Source organism: Lolium rigidum, chromosome 6 (genome assembly GCF_022539505.1).
Source record: "Lolium rigidum isolate FL_2022 chromosome 6, APGP_CSIRO_Lrig_0.1, whole genome shotgun sequence".
Classification (NCBI taxonomy): domain Eukaryota; kingdom Viridiplantae; phylum Streptophyta; class Magnoliopsida; order Poales; family Poaceae; genus Lolium; species Lolium rigidum.
Window position 1 is genome coordinate 222,543,147 of NC_061513.1, and position 11,892 is coordinate 222,555,038.

The following is an 11,892-nucleotide window of genomic DNA, read 5'->3' on the forward strand; positions in this document are numbered from 1 at the left end:
AACCGGCACTTCGGCATCTTGTTAATAGGTTAGTTCCAGAAAATGCACGAATATGACATAAAGTGCGCATAAAACATGTAGGTATCATCAATAATATGGCATAGAACATAAGAAATTATCGATACGCCGGAGACGTATCAAGCATCCCCAAGCTTAGTTACGCTCGTCCCGAGCGAGTAAAACGATAACAAAGATAATTTCGAAGTGATATGCCATCATAACCTTGATCATACTATTTGTAAACATATGTAGTGAATGCAGCGATCAAAACAATGGTAATGACATGAGTAAACAGGTGAATCATATAGCAAAGACTTTTCATGAATAGTACTTCAAGACAAGTATTAATAAGTCTTGCATAAGAGTTAACTCATAAAGCAATAAATCAAAGTAAAGGTATTGAAGCAACACAAAGGAAGATTAAGTTTCAGCGGTTGCTTTCAACTTGTAACATGTATATCTCATGGATAATAGTCAACATAGAGTAATATAACAAGTACAATATGCAAGTATGTAAGAATCAATGCACAGTTCACACAAGTGTTTGCTTCTTGAGGTGGAGAGAGATAGGTGAACTGACTCAACATAAAAGTAAAAGAGAATGGTCCTTCAAAGAGGAAAGCATCGATTGCTATATTTGTGCTAGAGCTTTTATTTTGAAAACATGAAACAATTTTGTCAACGGTAGTAATAAAGCATATGAGTTATGTACATTATATCTTACAAGTTGCAAGTCTCATGCATAGTATACTAATAGTGCCCGCACCTTGTCCTAATTAACTTGGACTACCGGATCTTTGCAATGCATATGTTTTGACCAAGTGTCACAATGGGGTACCTCCATGCCGCCTGTACAAAGGTCTAAGGAGAAAGCTCGCATTTTGGATTTCTCGCTTTTGATTATTCTCAACTTAGACATCCATACCGGGACAACATGGACAACAGATAATGGACTCCTCTTTAATGCATAAGCATGTGGCAACAATTATTATTCTCATATGAGATTGAGGATATATGTCCAAACTGAAACTTCCACCATGAATCATGGCTTTAGTTAGCGGCCCAAAGTTCTTCTCTAACAATATGCATGCTCCAACCATGAAGGTGGTAGATCTCTCTTACTTCGGACAAGACGGACATGCATAGCAACTCACATGATATTCAACAAAGAATAGTTGATGGCGTCCCCGAAGCATGGTTATCGCACAACAAGCAACTTAATAAGAGATAAAGTGCATAAGTACATATTCAATACCACAATAGTTTTTAAGCTATTTGTCCCATGAGCTATATATTGCAAAGGTGAATGATGGAATTTTAAAGGTAGCACTCAAGCAATTTACTTTGGAATGGCGGATAAATACCATGTAGTAGGTAGGTATGGTGGACACGAATGGCATAGTGGTTGGCTCAAGTATTTTGGATGCATGAGAAGTATTCCCTCTCGATACAAGGTTTAGGCTAGCAAGGTTGTTTGAAACAAACACAAGGATGAACGGTACAGCAAAACTCACATAAAAGACATATGGTAAACATTATAAGACTCCATACCATCTTCCTTGTTGTTCAAAACTCAATACTAGATGTTATCTAGACTCTAGAGAAACCAAATATGCAAACCAAATTAGCAAGCTCTAAGTATTTCTTCATTAATGGGTGCAAAGTATATGATGCAAGAGCTTAAACATGAGTTCAACAATTGCCAAGTATCAAATTATCCAAGACATTTTAGAGTTACTACATGTATCATTTTCCAATTCCAACCATATAACAATTTAACGAAGATGAAACTTCGCCATGAATACTATGAGTAGAGCCTAAGGACATATTTGTCCATATGCTACAGCGGAGCATGTCTCTCTCCCACAAAGTGAATGCAAGGATCCATTTTATTCAAACAAAACAAAAAACAAAAACAAACCGACGCTCCAAGCAAAGTGCATAAGATGTGACGGAATAAAAATATAGTTTCAGGGGAGGAACCTGATAATGTTGTCGATGAAGAAGGGGATGCCTTGGGCATCCCCAAGCTTAAACGCTTGAGTCTTCTTAATATATGCAGGGGTGAACCACCGGGGCATCCCCAAGCTTAGAGCTTTCACTCTCCTTGATCATATTGCATCATACTCCTCTCTTGATCCTTGAAAACTTCCTCCACACCAAACTCGAAACAACTCATTAGAGGGTTAGTGCATAATAAAAATTCACATGTTCAGAGGTGACACAATCATTCTTAACACTTCTGGACATTGCATAAAGCTACTGGACATTAATGGATCAAAGAAATTCATCCAACATAGCAAAAGAGGCAATGCGAAATAAAAGACAGAATCTGTCAAAATAGAACAGATCCGTAAAGATGGATTTTATTAGGCCACCAGACTTGCTCAAACGAAAATGCTCAAATTGAATTAAAGTTGCGTACATATCTGAGGATCATGCTCGTAAATTGGCGTAATTTTCTGAGCTACCTACGGGGAGATAGACCCAGATTCGTGACGACAAAGAAATCTGGAAGCTGCACGATAATCCAAATCTAGTACTTACTTTTCTATCAAAGACTTTACTTGGCACAACAAAACATAAAACTAAGATAAGAAGAGGTTGCTACAGTAGTAAACAACTTCCAAGACACAAATATAAAACAAAAATACTGGAGTAAAAACATGGGTTGTCTCCCATAAGCGCTTTTCTTTAACGCCTTTCGGCTAGGCGCAGAAAGTGTAACTCAAGTAACATCGAGAGACGAAGCATCAACATCATAATTTGTTCTAATAATAGAATCATAAGGTAACTTCATTCTCTTTCTAGGGAAGTGTTCCATACCTTTCTTGAGAGGAAATTGATATTTAATATTACCTTCCTTCATATCAATAGTAGCACCAACGGTTCGAAGAAAAGGTCTTCCCAATATAATGGGGCAAGATGCATTGCATTCAATATCCAAGACAACAAAATCAACGGGGACAAGGTTATTGTTAACCATAATATGAACATTATCAACTTTCTCCAAAAGTTTCTTTTTAGCATTATCAGCGAGATTAACATCCAAATAACAGTTTTTCAATGGTGGCAAGTCAAGCATATCATAGACTTTTTTAGGCATAACAGAAATACTTGCACCAAGATCACATAAAGCATTACAATCAAAATCTTTGACTCTCATTTTAATGATGGGCTCCCAACCATCCTCTAGCTTTCTAGGAATAGAAGTTTCAAGTTTTAGTTTCTCTTCTCTAGCTTTTATGAGAGCATTTGTAATATGTTTTGTGAAAGCCAAATTTATAGCACTAGCATTGGGACTCTTAGCAAGTTTTTGCAAGAACTTTATAACTTCAGAGATGTGGCAATCATCAAAATCTAAATCATTACAATCTAAAGCAATGGGATTATCATCCCCAAGGTTGGAAAAAATTTCAGCGGTTTTATCACAAGCGGTTTCGACAGTTTTAGCAGTTTCAGGTAATTTCGCGCGCTTTGCACTAGGAGTAGAAGCTTTGCTAACACCAATTATTTTATCATGGATAGTAGGAGGTGCAGCAACATATGAATCATTAGCATTGCTAGTGGTGGTAATAGTCCAAACTTTAGCTACATTTTCCTTTTTAGCTAGTTTTTCATTTTCTTCTCTATCCCACCTAGCACGCAGTTCAGCCATTAATCTTATATTCTCATTAATTCTAACTTGGATGGCATTTGCTGTAGTAAAATTTTTATTTTCAATATCCATATTAGGCATAACTTTCGATTTCAAAAGATCAACATCAGAGGCAAGACTATCAACTCTAGAAACAAGAATATCAATTTTATTGAGCTTTTCCTCAACAGATTTGTTAAAGGCAGTTTGTGTACTAATAAATTCTTTAAGCATGGCCTCAAGTCTAGGGGGTGTATTCCTATTATTGTTGTAAGAATTCCCATAAGAATTAGCATAACCGTTACCATTATTATAAGGATATGACCTATAGTTATTACTAGAATTGTTCCGATAAGCATTGTTGTTGAAATTATTATTTTTAATGAAGTTTACATCAACATGTTCTTCTTGGGCAACCAATGAAGCTAATGGAACATTATTAGGATCAACATTAGTCCTATCATTCGCAAGCATAGACATAATAGCATCAACCTTATCATTCAAGGAAGAGGATTCTTCAACGGAATTTACCTTCTTACCTTGTGGAGCTCTTTCCGTGTGCCATTCGGAGTAATTAATCATCATATTGTCAAGAAGCTTTGTTGCTTCACCAAGAGTGATGGACATAAAGGTACCTCCAGCAGCTGAATCCAATAAATTCTGCGAAGAAAAATTTAGTCCTGCATAGAAGGTTTGGATGATCATCCAAGTAGTCAGTCCATGGGTTGGGCAATTTTTAACCAGAGATTTCATTCTTTCCCAAGCTTGAGCAACATGTTCATTATCCATTTAAAATTCATTATGCTACTCCTCAAAGATATAATTTTAGCAGGGGGATAATATCTACCAATAAAAGCATCCTTGCATTTAGTTCATGAATCAATACTATTCTTAGGCAGAGATAGCAACCAATCTTTAGCTCTTCCTCTTAATGAGAAAGGGAACAATTTTAATTTTATAATGTCACCATCTACATCTTTATACTTTTGCATTTCACACAATTCAACAAAATTATTGAGATGGGCAGCGACATCATCGGAACTAACACCGAGAAAATTGCTCTCGCATAACAAGATTAAGTAAAGCGGGTTTAATTTCAAAGAATTCTGCTGTAGTAGCAGGTGGAGCAATAGGTGTGCATAAGAAATCATTATTATTTGTGCTAGTGAAGTCACACAACTTAGTATTTTCAGGGGTAGCCATTTTAGCGGTAGTAAATAAAGCAAACTAGATAAAGTAAATGCAAGTATACTAATTTTTTTGTGTTTTTGATATAGCAAACAAGACGAGTAAATAAAGTAAAGCTAGCAACTAATTTTTTTGTGTTTTGATATAATGCAGCAAACAAAGTAGTAAATAAAATAAATCAAGACAAAAACAAAGTAAAGAGATTGAGAAGTGGAGACTCCCCTTGCGGCGTGTCTTGATCTCACCGACAACGGCGCCGGAAATTTGCTTGATGCATGTAGTTGACACGTCCGTTGGGAACCCCAAGAGGAAGGTGTGATGCGCACGGCGGCAAGTTTCCCTCGAGTTAGAAACCAAGGTTTAATCGAACCGAGTAGGAGTCAAGAAGCACGTTGAAGGTTGATGGCGGCGGGGTGTAGTGCGGCGCAACACCGGAGATTCCGGCGCCAACGTGGAACCTGCACAACACAACCAAAGTACTTTGCCCCAACGAAACGAGTGAGGTTGTCAATCTCACCGGCTTGCTGTAACAAAGGATTAACCGTATTGTGTGGAAGATGATTGTTTGCGAGAGAAAATAGTAAAACAAGTATTGCAACAGATTTGTATTTCGGTATTAAAGAATGGACCGGGGTCCACGGTTCACTAGAGGTGTCTCTCCCATAAGATAAAAGCATGTTGGGTGAACAAATTACGGTCGGGCAATTGACAAATAGAGAGGGCATAACAATGCACATACATGACATGATAAGTATAGTGAGATTTAATTGGGCATTACGACAAAGTACATAGACCGCCATCCAGCTGCATCTATGCCTAAAAAGTCCACCTTCGGGTTATCATCCGAACCCCTTCCGGTATTAAGTTGCAAAGCAACGGACAATTGCATTAAGTATGGTGCGTAATGTAATCAACAACTACATCCTCGGACATAGCGCCAATGTTTTATCCCTAGTGGCAACGGCACAACACAACCTTAGAACTTTACATCGCTTGTCCCGGGTGCCAATGCGGGCATGAACCCACTATCGAGCATAAATACTCCCTCTTGGAGTTAAAAGTAAAAACTTGGCCGAGCCTCTACTAGAAACGGAGAGCATGCAAGATCATAAACAACACATATGTAATAACTTGATAATTAACATGACATGGTATTCTCTATCCATCGGATCCCGACAAACACAACATATAGAATTACAGATAGATGATCTTGATCATGTTAGGCAGCTCACAAGATCCAACAATGAAGCACAATGAGGAGAAGACAACCATCTAGCTACTGCTATGGACCCATAGTCCGGGGGTGAACTACTCACTCATCACTCCGGAGGCGACCATGGCGGTGTAGAGTCCTCCGGGAGATGAATCCCCTCTCCGGCGGGGTGCGGAGGAGATCTCCGAGAATCTCCCGAGATGGGATCGGCGGCGGCGGCGTCTCGGTGAGGTTTTCCGTATCGTGGTTTTTCGCCTCGGGGGTTTCGCGACGGAGGCTTTAAGTAGGCGGAAGGGCGAGTCGGGGGCCGGACGAGGGGCCACACCATAGGGCGGCGCGGGCCCCCACGGGCCGCGCCGCCTTGTGGTGTCGCCACCTCGTGGCCCCACTTCATATGTTCTTCGGTCTTCGGAAGCTCCGTGGAAAAATAGGCCCCTGGGTCTTCGTTTCGTCCAATTCCGAGAATATTTCGTTACTAGGATTTACGAAACCAAAAACAGCGAGAAAACGAGAAGCGGCACTTCGGCATCTTGTTAATAGGTTAGTTCCAGAAAATGCACGAATATGACATAAAGTGCGCATAAAACATGTAGGTATCATCAATAATATGGCATAGAACATAAGAAATTATCGATACGCCGGAGACGTATCAGACGCCACCGCCGCCCCCTCACTCCGTCACAGCCTCCAGCCACCGGCGCCCCTCCCTCCGTCGCAACCGCCAGCCGCCGCCACCCTCTCCGTCCCAACCCCCGGCCCCACCGTCACGGGGATCGCCGGGAGAGTCACGGACCCGTCCCCTCCGTTGCGGGGATTGGCCGGAGTGTCGATGGGACGCGTCTCTACCTCCTCGTTCACATCGCCTCCTTCGATCGCCTCTGTTGCCGTCGGTAGGCTCCAATTCATCAATGCCCTCCCTCCTGGTCACAAAGCAGCACCCCATGTTCTCCAGCTATCTTACCAATGTTCCTTCCTATCGTGCATTGTAATCTGTAGCACCAACATGCCATGTTTTCTGAGTTTATTTTAGTTGGTTCAATCTAGTTTTTCATTAGGTTTGAATCTTCATCACAGCAGCACCACCATATTACGTTCTTGCACATGTTTCAATTTTTGTACAGAGAATTTGCTAATCTTGGTGTAAAATATTTAAAGTGGTTAGCTTAATCCCGAAGGATGTGGACAACATTCAGTCGACAAACTGTAGAAAAATAATTTATTTATGTTATAATCACATTGCAAAGGGCATGCTATTACATGTTCACCACTAGATACAATATTGCTGGTAGGGCTAGTTATATATTTATGGCAAGTGCATGGCTTGGGATGCTTTTCTATGGTGCGCCCCACATCCGGCGGGCCGATGTTTCTTAGGATTGAGCAGTAATTAGCGAAGCGAGAGCCTAAACTCTGTTCTTCATACGCATCTTAGTTCGCAGATGACATTATTTAAAATGCTAGAGCATTATGAGCGTTGCCTTTCGACAACGCTTAAACGAGACAGTCCTAAACATCGTGTCCTTGCAGCCCGTTCAATATACAGAGCTGGATGCTTAAAGTCTTGAGATACACGCTGCTAAACATCGTGTCCTTTTTAACTGCTTGTAGGATGTGAGAATGCACCTGTTTGCACAACAAGGGTGGGACATTGTTGCTGTGTAAGCATGTACTCCCTCCGAACTTTATTAATCGACGCAGCAACTGCATGGGTTCATGTTGGATCAGGCTACACTCCGCGTGGATTAAACTCGCCCGGAGCTAGTAGTCATGTGCCTTTCCGTTAGTCGTTACCTTTCACCGACTAGGTGACGCCAGACCTGGTAAGCTCTTCGGGCCTTGCGACGGTGAACAAGTGGCAAATTGGTTGCACAAGAAGGATTCAAAGGTAAAGCAAAATTATGGAGGTGTGAGTTTTTATTTCCATCCATTTTTTAGCCAAAGAATGACTCAAACGCCGTTGTCTTAAATAGTCACATGGAAATAGAATAATCGTTTCCTCCGACCGATAGCGCCTTCCTACGTTACGTGTTCCTTTTGGTTAGGGCGTGAGTCTTCTTCATCCTCTTCTTTTTCGAGGAAATGGGCCGTCGTCTTCCTGGGCCGAGACACCATTGATAGTCTGTTTTCCAAGCTGCTCAGCCCACCTATGTCCAGTGCCGAGCGGCTATCCTGACTCCGTATTGGCGTTGCGCACGCACGGCGGCGGCGTAGCGCTCACCGCCCTGCCGTCAGCCCGCCACGCCCTCGCCTTTCCGCCATACGACGGCCCTAGGCGCCTGGCGTCCTCGCCTCCTCCTCTGAAGTTTGATCCCCTCGATCTCCCCGGCTTCCCAACGCCCGACCGCCACCGGCGCTCCCCGCTCCCTGCCCCAGCCTAGCAAAGCTTACAGGTAATTCCATTACCCTAAATCGACCACCGAGTGACCGAGAAACATTTTTTTCTAGATATGTGTCTGTTCCATGCACGCAACCTGCTTGCAGTTATGCTACTACATAGATCACTGAATACTGAGTGTGCTGCTATGCTCTGTGGGTGTGGCGGTCATGTTGAAGCGAAGCATGCTTCTTGCTCCTGTCCTGGGCATGTCTTGTTCGTGATGAATGTTTTACAAGTTTATGGCACTCGGCAGAAACCAACTCATTACACAGGACGTATTACTCCAGGAAAATATATGTTTGGAGAGTGATCGATATGAAGATACTTAGTCTTCAATCAAATGTACTAACAAAAGTAAAATATTTAGTGATCTGTGTTTCTTCCTTTTATGTTCCAAATCAATATGCCTACCTGTTTGACCAAATGCCGCATTGAACCCTCTTCACTTAATTTGCTTTTCTGCAGGTGAAAGCGATGCTGCGCACCTTCCCTCAAGCCCGTCGGCTTCTCAGGTGAGCTAGTACGACGAGCCTCACATAGGCAGCTCACCGGCTCCACAGTTCCTCGGTTTGTGCATAGATTGATACTTGATGCCATCTCTGTCATTGTTGTTGTGGGGGGTTCAGGAGGATGGGGTTCGAGAAGGGGGACGAGTACTTCTTCAAGCAGATGGGCAAGGGCATGCTCTGCACATACGCACTATTTGGCGCCGCCTGGGTCTGGAATGAGACGTCGCCGCTTGGCTGGTGGACGCTCAAGCCACGCCCCAAGGTACGTATTGCCAGTTGTGGCCGTTAGTTTATTTTCCGGAAGAGGTGGAAAATGAATTGTTGTGACATTCTGTTTTGACTGTGAGATTCCGTCCTGCTGTATGCTCAATATTTCGAACTACCTACGATTCAGATCTGCCAATAGAGAATGTCAATACATCGCAGTACTCCAGTATATTACTAGTTGATAAGCACTTCTCATATCATATGCCACCTCCAACACTTGAACATGAGGCTAGAATGAAAAAGAACTTGTACGAAAACTAAACTATCTTGTGGGGAAATATGATTATCCCTAGTGATCACTCAAAGAGGTGTGATTCTCTTCTACAATATTCTCTAGACTAGCCTCATGTGGTTTTTCCACCAATTCTTATCCTTTCACCTTTTTTTTTTTCCGATAAGCCACAGTAGATCTGCGCATCATTTCATTGAGTTTACGAGGGAATACAAAGTTCAGAAATAATTACAGGCAAAAGATTAGTTGCCCCAAAGCAGGCGCCGCAGTGTGGCTTATCCTTTCACCTGACTTTCCAGTTTATATTGTTTCTTGTAAACCAATTTTCCAAAACATTTTCCAGGAAGAGAAAGAAATGGCGCATCTATACGAGCGCCGGGAGTTCCCGTACCCTGGAGACGAGGCGGCGGTGGAGGAATTCATAAAGAGCGGCGGCGCCTTGGGCACCACGATCGGACCCAAAGGTTTCGCTGACACGAACATGGACTCTGATAACATGCAGAAGCAGCTTCAATCGAAGAAGTTCGAGCAGGAAGCGCAGAAGCTCTGGTTCCGGATGAGGAACGAGGTTGTGCAGGAACTCGAAGAGAAGGGTTTTGATGTTCAGTGAAGTTTTTCTGCTGCTGCACCACGAATCTTCAACGAAAAAAAAATTGAAAATTCCTGTCAGAGATTAGGCGCTGCTAGCTCTCCCAACATTTGTAGCCTTGATTTGTTTGATCAAATTCATGCATAAATAAATACTCGATCATATGTGTATTTGTTACTAGTATTCTACAATGTGTAATCATCACCATGTTTGTCACATGGGGAGTCCTGGACCAATTTTTGTACTGTCGCGGAAAGAAAACGTTATTATTCTCTGGCAAGGGAATTTCTGCAAGAATCAAGAAAGCCCTAGAAAGCATAGATAGGCTGAATATAAATTGAGCCAAAATCCACTGCCCGTGTCAAAAGTCACCTTATCAAGAGTTAATGGAGTGAACACTCCTAACTCGTAGGGAGCAACTAGTAGAATTTTATGAAATTTTGACAAAAGAGACCACCTGCCCCAATTCATTGACAAAAAGGACCACCTCTGAGGCAAAATGACAAAAAGGACCACGTCGTGCGTGGCGGCACAGCCCCCAAAAGCGACACGTGGAGGGTGCCGCCATATTCGTGGCGGCAGGGGCCCGCCGCCGCTCTCGCCGGCGGCACGTTTGCCTGTGCTGGCGCCGTGAAGTCGCCGTCCGTTGAGGTGGGCCATGCCGTCTTTGCAGGGGGCGGCAGGTCTAGGTGGCACTTGCCGCCGCACTCGGTGGAGGCAGGGCCCGGCCTGGAATCATCGGCAGGAGACAAGGAGACACGCTGATTCCCGAGACTGACGGCGTTGATTCCGAGGCTGCTTTCCCGCTCGAATATTTCTGTGCATGAAGGCAGGGCGGTGACTTTTAGCTGATTGATTCGATTTTGAGGTTAAGTTAGCTGATTTCCATGACTGCGTTGAGTACGAGGCTGACTGAAGTTTGCTACATTTTTATTCGGATGCTGTAAGAGATGTGAGTTCTGTACACGCTATACAGCCTCTTCTATTTAAATCGCTCACACTCTCACTCTCAGCTCTCACATTCTATGCGCGTACTCACTCTGTCACTCTCAGCTTGCTCACACTCTGACTCTCACTCTCAGCTCGCTCACACTCTCTCTCAGCTCTCTCAAGTATTATGTTTACGGTGCAGGAGCTGATTTAGCTGCAGAGAAGATAGATCAAGGTAAGGTTTTTAACAAGCAGATCCGTTATATTTTATTTATGTAGTTAGAACGTAATTAGTTTGTGTCATTAGTGCATGTGCTCCGGTTGCATACATAGACAGGGTTAAAAAAATGTTGTAATTAGACAAAGTAATGGTGTAGATTAGGAGTAAATAGCTAATTGAATGGGCCGTTTAGAATTTATGTTTTATGTATGCAACATGCAAAATATATAGACTATGTGCGTAGAAATATATCTCGTATGAATGATCAACTTCTAATTAGAGTAAGTAACGGTGAACATTAGTAGTAAATAATAATCTCTTCTAATTAAACTAAGTAATGGTGCATATTAGGACTAAGTGGACTAAGTAATGGTGAATATTAGTAGTAAATAATGATCTGTTCAAGATCCATGTTAAAGTAGACATATAATAGTATGATGCTGACAATATGAATGTGCGGAGAGTATTAAAATAAGGTGGAAGTATTTTAAGATATAATTAGAAGTGTAACGCACGGGCTGAAGTTGAGGTATTAAAATCCGTCCGTACTTATTTTAAATTTAGTTTGTAGTTGGTAGTATTAAAATTTGTCGCGTATTTAAAAATAGTGTCGTCTTATGTTTGCTGTTAAATTTATTATGGAATGAGTGAGCGGTAGGCTTCTAATAGAATTATTATGGAATGCTGTTAAAAATATTAAAGATGTTGTTGCGTTACGATTATTTAAAAT

General features: G+C 42.0%; 1 protein-coding gene across 1 annotated transcript; it reads left to right on the forward strand.

Annotated features, from left to right (window-relative positions):
* The first annotated feature begins 8,249 nt into the window (after nucleotides 1-8,249).
* On the forward strand, nucleotides 8,250-10,286 carry LOC124665255. Its single transcript, XM_047202675.1, has 4 exons — nucleotides 8,250-8,428; nucleotides 8,881-8,927; nucleotides 9,042-9,186; nucleotides 9,767-10,286. The coding sequence occupies exons 2-4, from the start codon at nucleotides 8,890-8,892 to the stop codon at nucleotides 10,031-10,033; spliced, it is 450 nt and encodes a 149-aa protein (XP_047058631.1). The 5' UTR covers nucleotides 8,250-8,428; nucleotides 8,881-8,889; the 3' UTR covers nucleotides 10,034-10,286.
* Nucleotides 10,287-11,892: the final 1,606 nt, after the last annotated feature.

Coding starts and splice junctions, on each gene's coding strand:
- LOC124665255 (XM_047202675.1), top strand. CDS start 8,890: ATGCTGCGCACCTTCCCTCAAGCCCGTCGGCTTCTCAG. Junction 8,928..9,041: donor CAAGCCCGTCGGCTTCTCAG/GTGAGCTAGTAC, acceptor TGGGGGGTTCAG/GAGGATGGGGTTCGAGAAGG. Junction 9,187..9,766: donor CGCTCAAGCCACGCCCCAAG/GTACGTATTGCC, acceptor AACATTTTCCAG/GAAGAGAAAGAAATGGCGCA.